Source organism: Nelumbo nucifera, chromosome 1 (assembly GCF_055504915.1).
Source record: "Nelumbo nucifera cultivar China Antique chromosome 1, China Antique-T2T, whole genome shotgun sequence".
NCBI lineage: Eukaryota > Viridiplantae > Streptophyta > Magnoliopsida > Proteales > Nelumbonaceae > Nelumbo > Nelumbo nucifera.
In genome coordinates, this window is record NC_142649.1 from 14,442,444 (window position 1) to 14,462,293 (window position 19,850).

The 19,850-nt window shown below is 43.8% G+C and overlaps 2 protein-coding genes across 2 annotated transcripts; both read right to left on the reverse strand.

Moving 5' to 3' along the window:
* Window positions 1-4,187: 4,187 nt before the first annotated feature.
* On the reverse strand, window positions 4,188-6,106 carry LOC104588081 (UDP-Glycosyltransferase superfamily protein). Its single transcript, XM_010245901.3, has one exon. It carries the CDS (start codon window positions 5,858-5,860, stop codon window positions 4,346-4,348), a length of 1,515 nt encoding a protein of 504 aa, XP_010244203.1. The 5' UTR covers window positions 5,861-6,106; the 3' UTR covers window positions 4,188-4,345.
* Window positions 6,107-9,832: 3,726 nt separating this feature from the next.
* On the reverse strand, window positions 9,833-12,244 carry LOC104588082 (Protein kinase superfamily protein). Its single transcript, XM_010245902.3, has 5 exons — window positions 11,674-12,244; window positions 10,932-11,067; window positions 10,694-10,830; window positions 10,473-10,596; window positions 9,833-10,389 (listed from the first exon to the last, which is right to left on the reverse strand). Exons 1-5 carry the CDS (start codon window positions 12,085-12,087, stop codon window positions 9,941-9,943), a joined length of 1,260 nt encoding a protein of 419 aa, XP_010244204.1. The 5' UTR covers window positions 12,088-12,244; the 3' UTR covers window positions 9,833-9,940.
* Between the last annotated feature and the right edge of the window lie 7,606 nt (window positions 12,245-19,850).

Below are 19,850 nucleotides of genomic sequence, written 5' to 3' on the forward strand. Positions count from 1 at the left end.
AAAAGAAGAAAGTTGAAATTGAAAAATAAGAAAGCGATAAACACTTTTGAAAGGATAAAATATTGTATATACCTAACAAACTCTCTCTCTCTCTCTCTTGCCTCTTATTTTGGGAAAAAAACATTGAAACCAGCTAACAATGAAAACAATGAAGGCTGTTGTCAATAGAGAGAGTCTGATGAAGATGAAGATGAAGATACCTACTGTTGTCAATGGAGAGAGTTCGATGAAGATGGAGATATCAGGACAAACTACGTATCTCTTTGTTGACTCTAATTTTGGAAAGGAACACCGAAACCGGCGAACATTGAAAACAGTGATTGCGGTTTGCAAGAGAGGGCTTTCTATCTCTCTCTTGCTTCTTGTTCTGGGAAGACACTCTGGTAGCATAGAACACTGAAAATGGCGAACCGGGAGGAGGCATGCAGTGTAGAACACTGAAATGGATAACCAGGAGGACATTGAAAACAGTGATTGCGGTTTGCAAGAGAGGGCTTTCTATCTCTCTCTTGCTTCTTGTTCTGGGAAGACACTCTGGTAGCATAGAACACTGAAAATGGCGAACCGGGAGGAGGCATGCAGTGTAGAACACTGAAATGGATAACCAGGAGGACATTGAAAACAGTGATTGCGGTTTGCAAGAGAGGGCTTTCTATCTCTCTCTTGCTTCTTGTTCTGGGAAGACACTCTGGTAGCATAGAACACTGAAAATGGCGAACCGGGAGGAGGCATGCAGTGTAGAACACTGAAATGGATAACCAGGAGGAGGGTTACAACGTAGAAAACTGAAAATGGCGAACAAGGAGGAGGCTTGCAGCGTAGGACATTGAAAATGGCGAACCAAAGGGGATCGATTAAAGTATTCTCAAATTCTTTGTTGTCTCTTATTTCGGGATAAAAAATGAAAATTATGAAGGTGGTTGTCAGCGTAGAACACTCCGGCAATATTAGCTTCAAATCGTAGGGAGTTAGGCGTATAACGTTCAAAATCATGTGGTGAGGTTGAGAAGTAGCCACTGTGGAGAAATGATCGAAATATTTTTGTCCGAAAAAGTTATAGTGATGACATGGAATATCTATCGAGTGGGGCGAGGGGGCTCATAGGGATTTTGAAATACGAGAAGGTTTGCAACGATAACCTTTGAGAACTTTTAATCCCCCAAGCTCTATCCCTGTATAATATTAACAAATATCTTTACCTTTTAATTGCATATGGGTAGCACATCGTACCCTTATACTAAGTGTACATATTTCCATATAAAATAGCCCAAGTTTTTTACAACAAACATGAATTTATAGGAAACATGAACGCGTATTTGTCTGATACTTATATATAATAAAATAAAATAGGACGGTCCATGTTAGCATGTCTCTCTTTTGAGAGAAGTTATTTATATATTTTTTCTATTTTTTTAATTTCTTTTGTTTTAAAAATATAAAACAGTAATCATTGCTTATCTTGATTAGATTAATAAAGTTACAAACTATTAGAGAGAGACCTTTGGGTTTTTCAAGGCCTCTTATTTTAATGCATGTTATTATTACATTTAAGCATTTAAGAGAGAGAGAGAGAGAGAGAGAGTAGTATATAAATCAAATAATATAAATAGGTTGAGGTTAAATAATTAAAAAAATATTAATTTAAAAATCTACTAAACTTCAAGTAAAAATAAATATTAACAAAACTTAGTAAATATTAAAAATGTGTTAAAATTCCACTTAATAAATGCTAATAAAAATAAGAAATTTAAATATAAAAATATTAATTATTAGTTTTAATAATATTATTAGATAAATTACGAGTTGAGACCTTTATTGTGCATAATGAATTCATTAAAAATGACAAAAATAATGAAAATTTAAAATGCAGAACCCATTTTATTACAAAAACTACTGAATAATAATGAAAAAATACCAATAATTAATTAAATATAAAAATATTAATTGATAGTTTTAATAATATTATTAGATAACTTGGTATTAATATATTTTTAATTAATTAATAATTTTTATGAGTTGAGACCTTTATTGTGCATAATGAACTCATTAAAAATGATAAAAATTAATGAAATTTTAAAATGTAGAACCTATTTTATTAATAGTATTTTATTACAAAAATTACTCATATGCAAAAATTACTGAATAATAATGAAAAATACCAACAATTAATTAAAAATCCAAAAAATTCTAAAAAACCTAAACATAATTAAAATACTAAAAATAATTAAAAAATATTGAAAATTAAATATAGTAATTTAAAAAATTCGATCCATGAATAGGTCTAATTGTATACATCAAAAATCATATGAAATAAAAATTTAAACATCTTTTTTAATATTTTTTTTTTAAATTGACCTCTCATAGCTTGGCCCAATCTATAGCCTAGCCTGGCCCAAGGCTCGGTCCATGGCACGGAACGGGTCTGTGCGGGCTCAGTTTGTGGGCCGTGACGAACTGACCCCAAAGTATCCTAGGGGAGGGAGGCATTGCTTGGAATGCCCCATGGGCCAGCATGGCACGACCTGCACAGTGCGGGACGCATGCAAGTCGTGTCGTGCCATGACTCGATTTACACCTCTACTTGAACTCGTCCAATACTAGGGACAGGGCAGGGAAGTTCAAGGATTCCCCATCCTTGATGAGGAGTGGGGTGCCTTGCCCCTAAACTCACTCGACATTGAGAAGTGGTTGCCTTGCCCCAAACCAACCTAACACTAGGGACAGCCGGGCAGGGTGAGGATGGGGTAGTGTCTTGACTATGGGGTAAGGATAGGGATGGGGTGCCCTGCTTTGAACCCACCCCATTGTGATTCCTATATAATTATTAATTATTAGTGAAATTAATAAAAATGTTAGTTTTTATAATTATTTTTATTTATTTAAAATTAATCAAAATTTCATTTAAAAAAATAAATATAATAACAATTATTAAAATTACTACAAATTATTAATAAAACTAAATTTATTAAAATATTTGTTCATATTAAATTAAAAATAGTTATTTTCTATAAATCAACATTAATTATTAAAATTTTAGATATTAATAATAAATTTTAATTATTGATTTAATATTAATTAATAATTAATAAAATTATTAAATCTTTCAGATTTTCTCGTGCACCACATGGATCCCCACTAGTTTATATATATATATATATATATATATATATATATATATATATATATATATATATATATATATATATATATATATATATTATGAAATTTTCTCAATTCTTTAGGGCCATTGTTTGGTACAATAGTAATATCTTGGGACTCACAAATGTGAGAATGCGGGGTAAAAGTCTGAGAGCCGCCACTTTATACTATAAGGAAATTCCAAAAAGAAGGTCTGTCTCCATTACACCCTTTTCAAAGACCATAGGGGGAGGCAACATTGGACAAAGGTTGTCCATATTATATTTAATCCACCTCAGAAATCTTAATCTTACGGTACAGGTGGGATGAATCCTGACCGTGGATCTATACCATAGCTGAGATTTCTGAGGTGAACGGCAGTCTACTTATCCCTTATATTTATTTATGCCATAAACACTATTTTACTAATCGTGCTTTAGGCTTGACTTATGTCCCAATAATTTTTGGCCAAAATTGTGGTTCTAAACCAAAATATTGGTTTGATAATCATGCACGATTATCCATAGCTTAAGCTCCTGTTTGGGAGGGCTTTCACGCAGCAGCTTCTGATGTTAAGCTGTGAAGTGAAGCCGTGTTTTGTAAAACCTAATAAGTCAGAAATAGATTAATCGAAACCTCAAAATTGATTTTCCTGTGAAACTATCTCAAGTTAACTTCTCAGAAGTGGCTCAATCAATATAAAAGCCCTCCTAAATGGGCTATACTGATTGACTGTTCTTAACGATGGCATTCAAGGGATTTCTTTCGAATGGAAAAATATTTTTTTATCAATATTTGAGTGAAAATTATCATTCAATACATGACAATGGATTGCCGTTCTTGGTCCTGGCCCATCCCATTCCCACCTCCAAATGAGCAATGGGTTGAATCACTGGATGTAGACCACCCTTTCATTCCAGAGACCCTTACTGATTATTCTAGTAGAATGAATATATTTTCTCTTCTCCTTTCCTCAATTTGTGTGTTATTCAAACTTGTAAATAACCCAAAATTAACCTAATGAAGTGGCAAAGCTGGGGACAGAGCCGGGAACAACAATCACATATTTCTATATAGGCCAGCAAAAGAGAATGCATATTGTCATCAGTTTCCTCTCAAATAATTTCTGTGTCTAAAAATCTATAGTTCTCTGAGGTGCTGAGCTCTTCTCTGTAACATTCAAGTCTCTTAAAAGGAAAAAAAAATATTAATCTAAATGCAAGGGATACTTACAAAAAGTTTCATTTTTGATACAAAGGAATAACCTTTCATATGCCAATGCCATCTTCCGTGCTGTAAACATGGAAGCAGCGTATTCCCTGCAAGCCCTTCCCCTCCAAGCTAGCTTTTCTGACCCTTCCTCCACCACTGCCTCCAATGACTTTAGCAAGGATTCAACGTTTGGCGAGAACATGAACCCAAATTCTTCTCTGACGACTATTGACCCTTTGATGCTAGGGAACCTTGATGCCAGCACAGGCTTCCCGCTCATCATTGCTTCCATCAGAGTAAGATCGAGCCCTTGAGGTCGCAGGGTGGGATTCACAAAGATATCGATGGAGTTGTAGAAGGCCCTCAGCTCATCAGGCCGCATGGATCCCAGCACTATGACTCGAGACCCCAGTTCCCTGTATCGTTGCTCCCATGGCCCAGACCCTGCAACGATCAGGTAGACATTGGGATGCTTCTCTAACAGCTTAGAGAAGGCTTCATAAAGCAAAGGATGACCCTTGTCTTTCACCAGTCTTCCGGCAACCCCAAGTACCAGACTGGTATTCTGGGGCACACCAACCTTAGCCCTGAATTCATTCCCTAAACCCACATCCAGTCCAAAGTCTTCTTCATCCACACCATTGAGAATCACATGGACCCTTCCATCTGGGATCTGGTAAACGTCCCTCAGCATCTCTCCACAGCTATCACTGATAGCTACGTGATGAGCGTAGCTCTTGAAGAACCTAATTTCGTTCAAAACCTTAGGCAGTACCCCTTGAAGCCTGGTGTTGAATGCTTGTGACATGGGCTCATCGGGCTTCCGCATCAAATCCTGGTAGATGTCGGACTGTACGCTCTCAAGGGCGATCCCATGCCAGGATGCTGCAAGGTTGGGAACGTTACGGGCTAACCAATGGGGGAGAGCCACACTCTCTGAATGCACCACATCGAATGGTTCGCGCTTGTTCTCCGCCTCGAACTGTGACCACGCCAAGTTGTATCGCCACTGTCCCGGCTCACCCTCGTGGAAATGGAGTTCTGGGTAACCAGTAGGATTTGCTGATGAGGGAAGATTGAGACCCTCATCAGCAGATGGGATGGCCTCGCCGGTATCCTGGGGAGGGGAGGTATAGACATGAATTCGATGTCCTCGACGGGCTAGAGCGGTATGCAAGGTGAGGGCATGGCGTTCCATCCCACCAGGCGTGGCTCCAGCGGGCCACTTCCGAGAGAAAACTGCAATCTTGAGAGTGACCGGAGGCGGTTGGCTGTCGATGAACTGCAAACGGTTCCAAGCGAATTCGGCTTTAAGAAGGTCACCGGACCATTTGTGGGGGAGGTTGGGGGAGGCGGAGCATGGGGTAGTGGAAGGGGCGTGGAGGAGGAAGAAGGCGGGAATTGTGAAGAGTAGTAAGACGAAGAAGAGGGTGGTATGGAGGTTGGATTGGGAGGAGAAGATGGGTTTCTTGGGTTTATTGTTGAACGCCATAGGGGTTCGTCTGAGCATTTAGGGATGGATGCTGTTTCTGGGTGTTTGTTATAGTAAGTCAGAGCTCAACAATAAAAGACGAGGAAAAGTGCGGAGAATTTTTAGGGAGGTGACCGGTGAGAACGCACTGGAAGGCTTAAAAGTTAGTGCGTTGGGCTGTAGCCTGTAGTTCCTTGAGTGCGTTGCTCACGCCTCCTCCATGGACCCTTTGATGAGAAACGCGGATTCTTGGGCTTTTAGTCCTCTGATCGCTGATGTCTCTCTCATGAAGGCTGAGCTGAAGCATTTCGGTTACGTTTGCATCTGGCCGACTTATTAGGCTGTAAGAAATTGACCTGGTTCGTATGTATTGGAACTTGCAACTTAAAAAAGCACAATTCAATGTATTTATTGCTGCAAAGGTGAGATTTTTGGTACGCAGTCACTTCTTTTTTTTAAATGATAGTCCCTTCTTTTAGGCATATTAGAGTGTTTTGTTAGGACTTAAGTACGCCTTCTACGTCTGCCTGACCTTGGACTTTTGACTTCTATATCTCTATGGGGGCATGTGAGTGTTTGCTCGTATCTTCAGGTTACTCTTTCTTGAAGTACTGACTAATATTGCATTGCATTTATGCAAATATACGACATGTAGAAGTATCACCATGGATGCACATGAAGGGGCTTGTTTGTGAAGCAATGATGCTCTCTACCCATGTTCACGGTAATTGCAGAACACAAGTGAAACTTTCATTCATTGCTGTGCTAATCCCAGTGGACTGTATAGGCTTGGTTGTGTATTTCCAACAATGATTTCTTAAGAAGTCGGAAACCGAATTGAATGCTAGATTCCTTTTGTTTTTTTGTTTTTTTTTTACAGCAAGAAAATCAGGTGATGTTACAGGTTAGAACAGTTAGGCCTAGGGCCTTTGATGAGTCGTAATTTCTCATATAGCTCTAGGCATTGCCTGCTTTAGGGGATATTCTCCTTACCATTTCAACCATGTGGAATGCCAATTTAAAATAGGAGATCCCCTTTAATTAATTGGCCATCTGTTTTGTTTCTCACTAGTGAAAGTAAACATTATATTGGTAAAATCAATACCTAAAGCCAGAGCTTACTTTTGCAAGTGTTTGTGTTTCCATGAGAGAGAGGAACATTTGCAGTCCTTGGCCATTGCTGTCGGGTTCGGGTCTAGCGTTTTTATGTTGGAAACTGGAAAGCAAAGGTTTCTCTTGTCTCTCAACAGGTGCTTGTCCAAGAACTCACACAAATTAACGCGAGGATCGGTGGTCCGATTTCAGACGCACTGAAGACATTATTCTGATTTTATTTCGTATATTTGCGCAATCCACTCACAAAGTTTAGCAGAGTTGTATGTTGTATCTAGATCAGTGATCCCTAATATCTTCTTTTCTTATTTTTTCTAATTCTATTATGATTTTTTTACTCAAAAAAATTCTATTATGATTTTTTTAATATAGAAAAAGGAATTTGTTTTCCTTCTTGTATTAGAGGTGGGATCTGCTCTTCACACAGGACACCTCACAACGACCTTTCAGGCACATCCTACAGTGCATTGAAACATTTCCCATAAATAATAATACATAAGTTCGGGAAATATTCTCAATGCACAGTACAATGTACCTGTGAGGTAAATGTGAGGCGCCACGAGTGAGGAGCAAATCTGGTCTCTCGTATCAGACCCAACACTGAAATTGGCCCAACCTTGTGGCCAGTGCAGGCCCTACTTATAAGTTATAACTGGTCAGTCTGGTCCTTGCTGGGTTTGGACGCTTTAGTAGGGAGGTCAGGCCATGCTCCGGAACTGGAAGATATTCTATTGATGTGGATGGAGTATTAGGTAAAAATATACAAAGCATAACCAAAAAGAAGAGGAAACAGAACTTCGATCTTACAAGATCCTTGCCATATGAGCTCTTAGTTCATGGCTTCTAGAAGTGACTCCACCAATCAATGAATCAAACGGTTAAGATTGAAAATTGAAACCTCGTGCAGTATCTTACCAACGAGATGCTTAACGCCAGAGAGTAGCCACGTCGTCAAAACTCAAAAGTAAGCGGTTGGGAAAGAGAACAATGGAGGAATGTCATCGTTTCCTGGTTGACCAGAGTCAATACTCGAACTAACTGGTGCCACGTCTGGTTCCTCTGCATTTATTCTTCCATTGAAAGGACAGAAAAATTCTCCAAGTTCGGCAAGGAGCGCCGAGGAAATGCCGTCAATTTTGACGTTAGCAACTGCCGGAGAGCATCGTGCATTGCTGGAACTGGAAGAAACTGAGGCGTAAGCGGACGGAGAGGGCGAGTTGTTGCCCTTGATTTTCAACAAGTTCTCATCACCGTACCCTGTGAAACTCAGCGGGGCTGTGGTTGGCACAACAGATTTTGCCGGATCCGGCGAACCATCGTCGCCAGCAGTACGTTCTTGGGTCATAGGTCCTAGTGCGATTTCTCCTCCATAGATGGCGGAGCTTTGAAACTCGGTGTCTGAGTAAAATGGAGATTCCACCGTCGTCGGTGGCACACCGATTTCTGGGAAATATGGAGGATCAGCCGTCATCGGAGAAATGCTAAAATCTGACCAGCCGCCCACAAATTGACCGGAATCCTGGTTCATATGGGGAAAAGCGGTAATAAATAAACCATTTCTCGTCGGCATTGGATGCGATATACCGATTATCACTACCGATCTGTTGTTGTAAATCTCTGTACTGTCGACCTTAATGCCGTTAACTAATATGACGCCGTTAACGGAGCGTACTACGATCTCCTTTCCTGGAACCAGAGTCTTGATCTTTGATCCGTTCGGTAGCCTCTTAAGATCGGACAAACGGAGAAGCTGAGGTACGGCATGGTAACGGAAATCGTAACGGAAACCGTCAGTGAGAGTGAAAAGACTCTCATCACTAGGTGCAAAGACGGTGACGCCCGTTAGATTCGTCAGATCTTTGTGTCGCACAACCATTGACGTTGCCACTACGCTGTAACCTCTACTTCTCAAAACCGTAACGGCGTCATCAAGAAACGAATCACGATCAACCTTTGAGTATGGAGAAGAGGCAGTACCCGTCAAAAGATCAACTGGAGATATACGACACTTGGACCCAGAGGAGGGGTCCAGTATAGCATCAACACCGTGAATGATGAGATCCTCCTGGACGTAGAGATTAGGCTGCCGGATTATCACACAATATCCTTTCGGTTTCTTTCTTCCCGCAATGCCGAGTTCTCCAGAGGGATTCTTACAGATGTAGAGGCAATTTCGGCGTGCGAACGTTGGAAATGCTTTTCCGACTGGCAGTGTCCTCAGATCTTCGAACAGGAGAGTCTCGCGCAAAGTGTGGTAGAGGAGGAGGGAGGTAGCAGGGGGCGGCGGAGCTCTGCCGTTCTTGAATTTAGCTGTGGCGTAAGAAAAAGAACTATCAGGTGTGGCAAAAACAGTTCCGGTCCCATTCCAGCCACGGAGATCAATGGCAGCTGCAATGGCATTGGCGAAGAAAGAGTATCCTCGGTTTCGGAGGGTTTCAGCTGCGGATGAGGATGCTGCTGCTGCAGGAGATGACGCCGTTGAAACAGCCAATGACAATAGGAGAAAGAAGAGAGGGAAAGTGAGGGAGAGCTTGAAGAAGCTTAACGAGGGACCTTGGTTGAGCAAGATCGCCATTAATGGATTCTTGATTCTCTTGTTTTGCTTTCTTGATCAGTTTGTTGGAGAGAGAGAGAGAGATGTGTGTTTTGAGAATAAAAGATAGATAAGGCTTTATATAAGACTCGTTGGGTTAGTTAAAACCGCCAACGATTCTGTTTCTTGGCGGGAAGGATAGTTTCTTTCTTTCAAGTTTCAACCCATCGCTAGTGTACACCGTGTGTGAACTTGTGGCAATCTGTGGACAGGATGGACCGGTTGGGTCGGGCCGTTGAACAGGAGAGAGAGAGAGAGGAATTACATTTACAAATGCTCATTAAGCTCTTAAATATATCACACAATTAAGAGAAGTAATGACATAACCATTGAAGTTGAAGGCTTGAAGCATATTTATATACATAGGCCTTGACATCATCACACCTTTTTATACATATCGACAAGCAAATTAACTAACCGAACCGGCTTGGAGCAACCGGAGAGGGCTTCCGGTAAGCCGCCGGCCTGGCATCCTTCCTGCCCTTGACATTGGCTCCATTCCGGCCAGACTTGGGAGTCGCCGCCGGCCATTGTCCACAGGTGACCGCCATGTCCCTCAGATTTTGCAGCTTCTCGAGTGTCTCAACAATTGCAGGCATCCTTGGTCTATCTTTAGGGTTTGGGCTTACACATTGTAGAGCCAGAGAAGCAATCTCCCGTGCTCCCTTGACGGAGTACTGACCGGCCAGTCTTGTGTCCATGATGCAGCGCAACTTCCGGCTACTGGTCAGGTAGGGCCGCGCCCAGTCGACGAGGTTCTGTTCACTCTTGGGCCTGGTTTTGTCCATTGATCTTCTTCCCGTCAGTAGCTCTAGTAGCACCACCCCGAAGCTGTAGACGTCGCTCTTTGTAGTCAAGTGCCCTAGAGACAAATTGCTTCATATTTTGTATTTATCCCTGTAGACTCTTTGCAGATTTACAGTAGGAAAGCCCCAGAAATCTAACCTGTTGTGACGTACTCCGGTGCCGCATATCCATAGGTCCCCATTACTCGGGTCGTAACATGAGTATTCGATCCTTCTGGTCCCATCTTTGCAAGGCCAAAATCCGATAGCTTTGCCGTAAAATCCTACCAGAATAGTGGAGCCAATGGCTGTTAATTAATAGACAGTGATGAGAAGTGAGAACACATTGAATAATCAAAGAAGAGCTAGCCAATCACATACAGAGTCCAGTAACACGTTCGAGGTCTTGAAATCGCGGTAAATGACGGGCTTCTCGGCGCCATGCAAGAAGGCGAGACCTTTGGCAGCTCCAATGGCGATTTTCAGCCTGGTTCCCCAAGGCAAAGACACAGAGATCCCTGTGACCATAACAATAAACTCCATGTGATTATACTGGTTAATTGAGCAATCAGCATAATCTCATCTCATCTGAATTAGTGCAAATAGCTGAACTACTTACTCCTAAATAAGTGGTTTTCTAAGCTTCCTCTAGGCATGAACTCGTAAACGAGAAGCCTCTCTTCATCCTCGCAACAGTAGCCGATCAATCTCACCAAGTGTGGATGCCTGAGTTGTCCCAGGAATATCACCTCCGCCTGATGAAGTCTTCAATATGTTAATTGAAAAAGGCGAGGAGATTGAGAAGATAAATCACGTATAAATCATGGTCAGATCAAACCAAGACATGGGCCGGCCAAGAACGGTTTAGGTCTGTCGATGGTCTAGGTCGACCTGACAAACCGAAACCAATCCTACTCTATTATTCATAACTCCGGTTTGCATTTTTATTCCAGACAGATTACGTCATAGCCATCCTTTAATACGTTAATAAAAAATCAGTTTAATCATAGCCGTTCAACGATTCAATACATTATTCTTTGACTAGGTAGGGTCCACATACAATGCAGTTCAAGTACACCAACTTCATCATATCATTGTTGTGGGGCCCAACCCCTTTCTCATTGTATAATGTATTGAAGAGTCTCAGAAAAGAATAAACATTAAAAATTCAAAAGCATGGACACAGAAAAAATGATTTGTTGATTCAAATGTTCAGAATTTAACCAGAATAAAGTAAACCCAGAATTTGCATTCTCATGCTTTTGTATTAATGCAAATAAAATTGCACTGCAATAATAGGAAAGCAAAACATTTGCAGTAAAGGAGACAAAAAAAAAAAAAGCTAAGGTTTAATTTGTTACCAGCCATTCCCGGTGCCCTTGCAGGCCTTCACTGTCAAGAAGCTTAACGGCAACAGCCTGAGCCTTCAAACCCTGGCGTAAGTTCTCGTCGATGTATCCCTTGTGCACGGTGCCGAACCCACCTTCCCCCAGTAAGAAATTGCTAGAGAAGTTCTGGGTTATGGCCCGCAATTCGCTCAGCTGAAAAACATGCAAATCCGAGCCGAAGGAATGAGCAAGATCCTCGGTGATGCGCGTCGACGAAGAACTGCTAAGGTCGGAGAACGATAAACGGCGGAAGGAAGGTAGCTCGATCCTCTTGGAAAACTCCAACCGGGATGGCCTACACCGGCTGAAGTTTCCTAAGACCGTCTGGCCTTCGATTGAGCAGCAGTTCGCCGTGAAAGGTCTCCAGGATTTAGAGTCTCTAGACATTGCCGGAGGAGGAGGAGACAGTGGTGGAGGGGAGGAGGAGGAGTAAGCAAAGCATAGCTTGGAGAGACCAGCTCTGAAGTTTCTTTATCTAGAGAGGTTTGTTCATACAGCATACTTGTTTAACTGCTCTCCAACCACTCTTGTTAAGTTTGTTTCCTTCGTTCCATTTTCTTTGATCTACATTAATTTTGTGCTAATTTATTGTTGTCTTTTTACGTATGTCTCCATGCAGAAAAATCTGTTCTGCTCGGATTAAACCGGTACCCGAAGCGACCCATTGCCGACCATGCTATAGAGTGCTTGACCGTACAGTGATGTAGATAAATGGAGTGGGCCCAGAAGGAACAATAGCAGAGAGGATGAGTGACGTGTCAACATCAATCACACAAGGGTTGTTGGTGGGAGTGGGACCCAAGAGAGGAGGGGCATGTTTTACATGAGAACACCAACTTGATGGGTGATGACAGCAGCTGTATGGTGCAAATTTGTATCTGGGACTGGGAGTGGTTGGGAGTGAAGAGTGACGTGTACGAGACGCCTTCCTGCTCCACTACACAGAAATGGTATATTAGAAGGGTATTAGATATCTCATCTCACCAAGATTCCCCTTTCCACTGGGACCCGCTCCTGAGGTCAGTACAAACCATAGATTGACATTTGGCTATTTTTTTATTTTAATGGTTTCCATCGGATCGGATCAGATAGAATGAAGTATTGAATCGGTTTTCGATTAAAATTCGACGACAATGGGACTGTCAATTGATCGGGTCTGGAATGGGTCAAAGTATATCAAGTAAATCTGCAGAACCTCAATCAGACCCATGGGATCTCCCATCGGGACTATCATGTCTGACCCGACAAGGCCTGATTGTAATCAAGAGCTCTCTGTCATTGGGCTGTGTCCAACAGCTCGTTCCAACAGTGTTCGAACGGGCCTTCCACTGACTGAAGCCGATCTCTCCCATGGCGGAGCGAGGGGTGGCTGAGGGGAACCATGGCCCCCCTATGCCTTCAAAGTCTCCTTTAAAATTATAAGTTTCACTTATATTTTAGCCCCTCTATTCATGTTTTCTAACTGTTAGCCCCTCCTATCCATGTTTTTAAGGTTTTGGCCCCTCTCAATAAAAAATCTTAGCTCCGCGATCATCCCATTCCTTAGATGGGATGTGAGATGAGGCTTTCACCACACTTTGATCATTTGACACATTTTTTATCATCCATGAACTTCTCTGCCCTAAAAATCTAGCTCGGGTGTATCAATATTTAAAAGGGATAAGCAGACTGCATTCCACTTCAGAAATCTGAAATTACAGCCCCCTCTTAGTCTACTAGTAATCCCCTATAAACTGCATCCTGTATGTGGATTTGATATCAATCCATAGTCAAGATTCATCCCATCTGTACGGTGGGGGTTAGATTTCTAGGGTGGACTTAAAAATAAAAACTCCTATATAAGACCTTGAAGAGATTTGTTGAAATTTGGGGTGGACAGTTTGTTTTTTTTTTATTTTGAGGGGAGGAAAGTTGGTGAATGGGATTTTGATTTATATGATAAAGAAATTTATGTTCTTTTTTTAAATTTATGTGGGGTGATACAAAATTTATTTTGGCTAGGTACCATCTCTTAGGTGGGTAAGCCAATACTTGGATGATATAAAATTATCTTTTCTAATAATAGATTTTTATGGCTAAAACGGTCATTGTCTTATTTATTTCAAAAAAAAAATGAATAAATACAGTTATCTAGTAGTAAGTGTTTCATGGAAAATATGTAACTGCATAGGTGCATTTACCTAAATAAATAACTTATCAAAAAATGAACCGGGCCTTAAGGTGATTGTTCCCTTCCAAAGTTTGTTTTGAGAAGGAAAAGGTAGAAAAACAAGGTAGGGAAAGGAAGGGTAAAGTTTCCCCTCCCTTTTCCTACCTTTTTCTTTCAAACAAAACAACACATCAAGGTCATGTTTGACATTGACCATTTGTTGCTTGATTAACGAGAAAAATCATTAAATCTCTTACCTTGTTTTGCTGTCACCTTTCATTTTCTTCCTTTCACTTCAATGAATTTTATGAAGTTTTTGCCATCTACATATGATCGTGAGCAGGGCAACCTATGCAAAGTAAACTGAGTCCAACAGAATCTCGAAGGTCTAAATCTTGAGTCCTTGAAACCAATCTTTAATGGTCCTAATTAAGGGATAAAACAAAGACCAAAGAGAAGAAATAAAGCTATCGTGATCAATAGCTTAACTTAAACGTCTATTTGGCATCAATGCCATTGCTCTTGAAAACGGTGATACATCAGCGCCACGTTAGAAAAAATGGTGCTCCAGGAAATGGTTGTTTGTTTGGAACCATTTTTCTATAAAAAAATAATGCTCTAAGTCATGCCTTGGAAATTGAGAAGGTATGGTTTGGAGTAATGTCGAATTTGGTGTTTTCTTAGATTGCAGCTCATTGCTGCCAACGAGGACGTGATGTGGCAGTGACCTGGACAATCAGACCGCTTGGCCCAAAAACCGTCCAAACAACCGGTTCTGTTTCACCCCTAACTCATTATTGGGTCAAAACCCATTGACTTCGTTAAAAAACCGTTGACCCGAGCGGTCAAACCATCCACTCATTTGACCAGGCCAGCGGTTCGCAATATAAAGTTGCAGAGAGGAGAACTCAGATCTGAGATCCAATCTGAGACATGAACTCAGATCTGGGATCTAGCACAAAGAGAAGAAGAAGAAGAAGACTTTCTTCTACAGGTGTTTTAGAGAAATCAATCTCAGATTTAGATCTGAGATCCAAGAACTCAAATTTCAGATCTACATATGTTGTCGTCGCCGCTATCATTGCCGGTGAGCATCCAATCCTCCTCCTCCTCTTCTTTCTTCCCTCCTTCTCTCCTTCCCTCCTCTCCTTCCTTTTTCTTCTTTCTTTTTTTCTTAGCTGACAACAGTTCTCCTTTCTCCTTCTACTTCTTGGCTTTCTCAGCCGACACCTCTTCTTTCTTATATGAGGTTTGTATATTAGGGCAAATCTCATATAAACATTTGTCCTAATATGCAAACCATCCGAATTGTTCGACTGGATGGTTGAACTGCTAACCCGGAATCCGGGTCAGTTTTTAAAACCTTGCTTTCTATAATAGGTATTGATGATGCGCAATCCGGTCGGTCCTAGCTGTCGGTTACCTTGCCTTTGACGGAATTGGAGGTGCCTAAAACAAGGAAGAAATTGGAGACTTCCAGAGAGGAACCCGGTTGGAACACTCCGAAGCTCAAGTTAGTGCTCTAGAGAAGGCAAGGGAAATGAGGAACTTCAAGACCAGAAATCACATAAATCACATACCTCCTTCTTTGGGGAAAGGAGGCCTTTTATAATCACCCTGGTGCACTCACTCCCATACCTCTGCCAAATCGGGCATCATCACCTCCGCTAGATCGGGTGTCATCATCTCTGCCAAATGCCAGTTCGGGTGTCATAACCTCTGCCAGTTGCCAGTTCGGGTGTCATAACCTCTGCCAGTTTCCAGTTCGGGTGTCATAACCGCCACTGTCTTCCTTGTCAGGGCCGTCTCTGCCACGTCTAAGATGGCGGTCGCAGGTGGCCGTTGGAGGGCGGCTATCATGTGTCAGACCCCTAATCAGTCAAGCGCACTGCCTCCGTGTACGGGCTTCCTTGGCGTCAGGTACGGTTGTTCAGTCAGGCGACTTGGAGCCGAAGTGGTGTGCGAGGTGAAGTCTTGAGTTCGGATAGAAATGTGGCCCAAACTGCCCCGAGGTGAGCTAGTTCGGGTTTTTGCCCTTTGCGCTCCTTGTAAGGCTCAGGGTCTCTAGGGAGAGCTCGAGTCGTGGGTTCCTTTTTTTGGGGGAGCTCGGGGCTCCTTTCCTTGGAGCTTGGGTCATGGGCCCGCTACTGTGCCGAGCTGGCGCTTCTGCCAGGTCACTCTCGGTTGCTTCCACGTGTCGCGTGGCCAAGGGGTCGAGCCAAATCTCCCTCCATCAATTGCCCCCCACTCCCCATGCCCGGGGTCCTGACCTGACGTGGGGAGTTCACGGGATGACGGGTGGATTTGCCTCATGACGCTTTGGCCTTGGTTTGGAGCTTCTCCGGTCTGACCTGCTTGTGTTTTTGGCCCGATCAGGGTCGGCTCGGTTCAACCAGGGGTCAATCTCGGGTTGCGTACAGCTCATGCGCGAACGTCAAACGATTTTAAATTTTTGAATGTCGAAAATGCGCGCTAAACTGACTTCTCCTCAGGGGGTGCGCAACCGGTCCGTTGGATGGCTTTGATCTTGGTCGTTGATGCGCGAGTATAGTGGCTATAAATAGTGGGGGGGGCCTTGGTCACTTTCCTTCGCCATTCTCCAGCATTCGTTCCTTGAGCTCACGCCCAAGGCTGTTAGCTCGCGTCATTCTTCGTAGTCTGGTAGCTCTTCCCGGTGAGTCCTCAGCCTTCTTTTAGATTCAATGTCTAGCTCGGATAGCTTAGATAGTCTTCTGGGGGGGTCAAATGCTGGTTCTACAAACCGAGCTGCTGCCCCTAACAACCTTAGTGAGTCTGAGGCGGGGCCCGAAGTAGAGCTCGAGGAAGAGCTCGAGTTCGAGCCCGTAGGCCGAGTCACCTCGGGTAGCTTGGCATCCACCTCCTGTCGAGGTTGGGTGCTAGATAAGTTTGAGCCTTCCACTATGACACCCGAGAGACTTTGGTCCCTTATCGCTCAGTATAACCTGCCCGGGGAGTATACTTACAGTTTACCCTCGGGCGACTTCCCTTGGGAGCAAGGTCCGGACGAGATCGTGATATTCCGGGAGTAGCTTGTTGCCGGGCTGCGCCTTCCTTTCCACCCTCTTATCGTCAAGGTCATGAATCACTTCGGCGTTACTGTCGGTCAACTCCACCCGAACTCCATTCATAACCTTGTTGGAACCATCTCCCTTTGTTGCGAACACTGCCTTCCATTGGACCTGGAAATCTTTTCCGCCATTCTTATGCTCAAGAAGCAAGCGGGTCCCCTGCCCGGGTATAGGCGGGCCTACTACTTGTCTCCTTATCCGAGGTTCAAGCTTTTGCATGATCTTCCAAATAAGGTCCCGACATGGAAGCGGGACTACTTCGTGGTTCGAAATGCTATGGGGTGGCCGTTTCCTACCGAGTGGGGATTGGCCGTTCTTGATCCCGGTGCCACGTTAGATGAAGAAACGATGAAGGGCCTCCAGAACTGGGCCCGGCTTGGACTCAAATGCGAAGTCTACCTGATGGAGGCCAAGCTTATTCAGGTTAGTCTGAGTTTGGGTAGGTTTCTTGCTGAGAGGCTTGCTTTTGCTTTGTTTTTATTCCCGTCTTTTGACACCGAGCTCCTTTTTGCAGGTGTTATGGAGGCAGAGAAGACTCAAGGTAAGAGCTTGTTTGATGGTATGAGGAGGAGGAAGCGAACTACTAAGCGGGTTTGTGCCGATCCTTCCCAGGTTGCGGAGCTTGAGGCACCGAGATTGGAGCCTCCTGGGGAGCCCGAGGTGGCCCCTCCAGTTCAGAAAGCGACAAGGGTCCCCTATGCCGATGCTGCTTATACCCGAGCTATGCCTTCAGGCTCGGGAAGTCAAGATGAGGTTGGGAGCGTGCTGACGCCGAGCTACGCTCTTCGAAAAAGTAAGAAGGCTGTTTGCCCTGAGGAGGTCACGGCGTGGGCCGATCTTCCTTCGAATCTCAAAGGCGTGCGTGCTACTTCTCACGCCATGGTGGTAAGTCGAAGTAGGTTTTTTTTTTTTTTTTTTTTTTTTTTTTTTTTTTTTGCGGACTGATTTGTTCTCGTTTTGGTAGGTGAACTCCTCTATCCATGCTCTAACAATCCAGGCAGAGAGGGGTTTGAAGCGAGCGCAAGCTGCCGAAGCGGCTTCCCGTGCTGCCCGTCGAGCTAACGAGGTCTCGGAGGGACAAAGAGGCCTTAGGGTTGGTGGTGAGACATATGGCAGACCTGAAGCTGGACCTTGAGCATCAGGTCGAGTACCTTCAGGATGATATCAGGGAGAAGACTGAGATCTTCTCTCAGGCCGTCGAGGAGGCGAAGGTGAAGGCCATTAGTGATTACATCGCTTCGCCGCGCTTTGACAACATGATGGTTGGCTCGTACAGAAGGGCTTTCAAGTTGAGCCGATGGATGATAAGGAACACGTACCCCGAGCTCGACATTAGTGCCATAACCACTTCGTGCATCACTCCGGAAATGGCTGCTGCAACTGATGATGATGCGGATTCCGAAGACGAAGCGGGACCTTCGGGTATTGTCGAAGTCCCTTCTGAAGGCGAGGAAGATGTACCTCCGGGCCTGTGAGCTTGTTGCCATTGTTTTTTTTTTTTAATGAAGTGTAAACAATATATTTTGCAATGAATAGTCCCCCTTTTTTGGCTAAGTGTTGGGCAGTCATTCTCTCTTTTTGCTGAGCCGACTATGTTGCCGAACTTCTAAACTTAGACCCCGAGGCGAGTTAACATAGTAAGGCAATGCGCCCGATCTGTTCTCCGCCCGAGTTAGTTAATGAGGTGTCGAGGTCATCTTTAGCTCGAGATCCATACTTGTGTAGATTGCTTTCATTGATGAGGTGCCGAGGTCATCTTTAGCTCGGTATTCTGGACCTTACGGTGTCGAGGTCCTTGTTAGCTCGGCATTCTGGGCCTTAGGGTGTCGAGGTCTTTGTTAGCTCGACATTTTGGCCCTTAGGCTCTGGTAGTGGCTCATGGCCTGCTTAGTTTGATAATTTATAGGTAAAATCGTCTTAAGTTGACGATGTTCCATGCTCGGGGTATCTGTTTACCCTCCAGGGTCTCGAGCTCGTATGCTCCCCCGAGTGCTCTCTTTACTCGGTAGGGTCCTTCCCAGTTTGGCCCGAGTTTGCCAACGCCGGGCTCAGGTACCATGATCTTGCGGAGAACCAGGTCGCTGACGCAAAAGTTTCGTTTCTTAACTCTGGCGTTGTAGTACCGAGCTACCCTTTGCTGGTACGTTGCGGTCCTGATGTATGCGAGGTCCCTTACCTCATCAAGTAAGTCGAGGTTGGTACATAGCTCGTCGTTATTAGTATCGTCGCTGTATGCTTCATACCGAAGTGAGGGGATTTCGATTTCGGCTGGGATGACTGCCTCCGTGCCATAGGTGAGGTTGAAGAGAGTTTCTCCGGTGGCGGTCTTCTCTGTAGTTCGGTATGCCCATAGGACACTGGGTAGCTTGTTTGCTCATAACCCTTTAGCTCGGTCTAGCCTGGCTTTTAGTCCGCGAAGGATAGCTCTGTTCGTGACTTCTGCCTGACCGTTTGCTTGTGGGTGCGCAACCGACGTGAAGTTTTGTCGGATCCCCATGTCTTGGCACCACTCTTGAAATTTGATGTCTTCGAACTGCTTACCATTGTCGGAGATCAGCACCCGAGGTAGCCTGAAGCGGCACACTATGTTCTTCCAGAAGAAGTTCTGGACATTTTGAGTTGTGATAGTTACGAGAGTTTCAGCTTCAACCCAATTGGTGAAGTAGTCTACTGCCACTACTAGGATCTTCCTTCCTCCTGTTGCTGGCGGGAATGGCTCGAGTAGGTCGATACCCCATTGTGCGAAGGGCCACGGGCTGATGAGGTACTTGAGGTCGGCAGCGGGCTGGTGGTGAATATTGGCGTGCTTTTGGCACTTCTTGCACTTCCTGACTAGCCCGACGGCGTCTGCTTTCATTGTTGGCCAATAGTACCCCTGTCGTAGTGCTTTTTGGGCGACGGCCCTGCCCCCC

What these genes read in the sequence shown, in the direction of transcription:
- LOC104588081 (XM_010245901.3), bottom strand. Translation starts at nt 5,860, where the DNA reads ATGCTCAGACGAACCCCTATGGCGTTCAACAATAAACCCAAGAAACCC.
- LOC104588082 (XM_010245902.3), bottom strand. Translation starts at nt 12,087, where the DNA reads ATGTCTAGAGACTCTAAATCCTGGAGACCTTTCACGGCGAACTGCTGC. An exon ending in AAGGGCACCGGGAATGGCTG is followed by an intron (nt 11,068 to 11,673) that starts GTAACAAATTAA and finishes AGACTTCATCAG; the next exon opens with GCGGAGGTGATATTCCTGGG. An exon ending in ACCGGAGTACGTCACAACAG is followed by an intron (nt 10,390 to 10,472) that starts GTTAGATTTCTG and finishes ATTTGTCTCTAG; the next exon opens with GGCACTTGACTACAAAGAGC.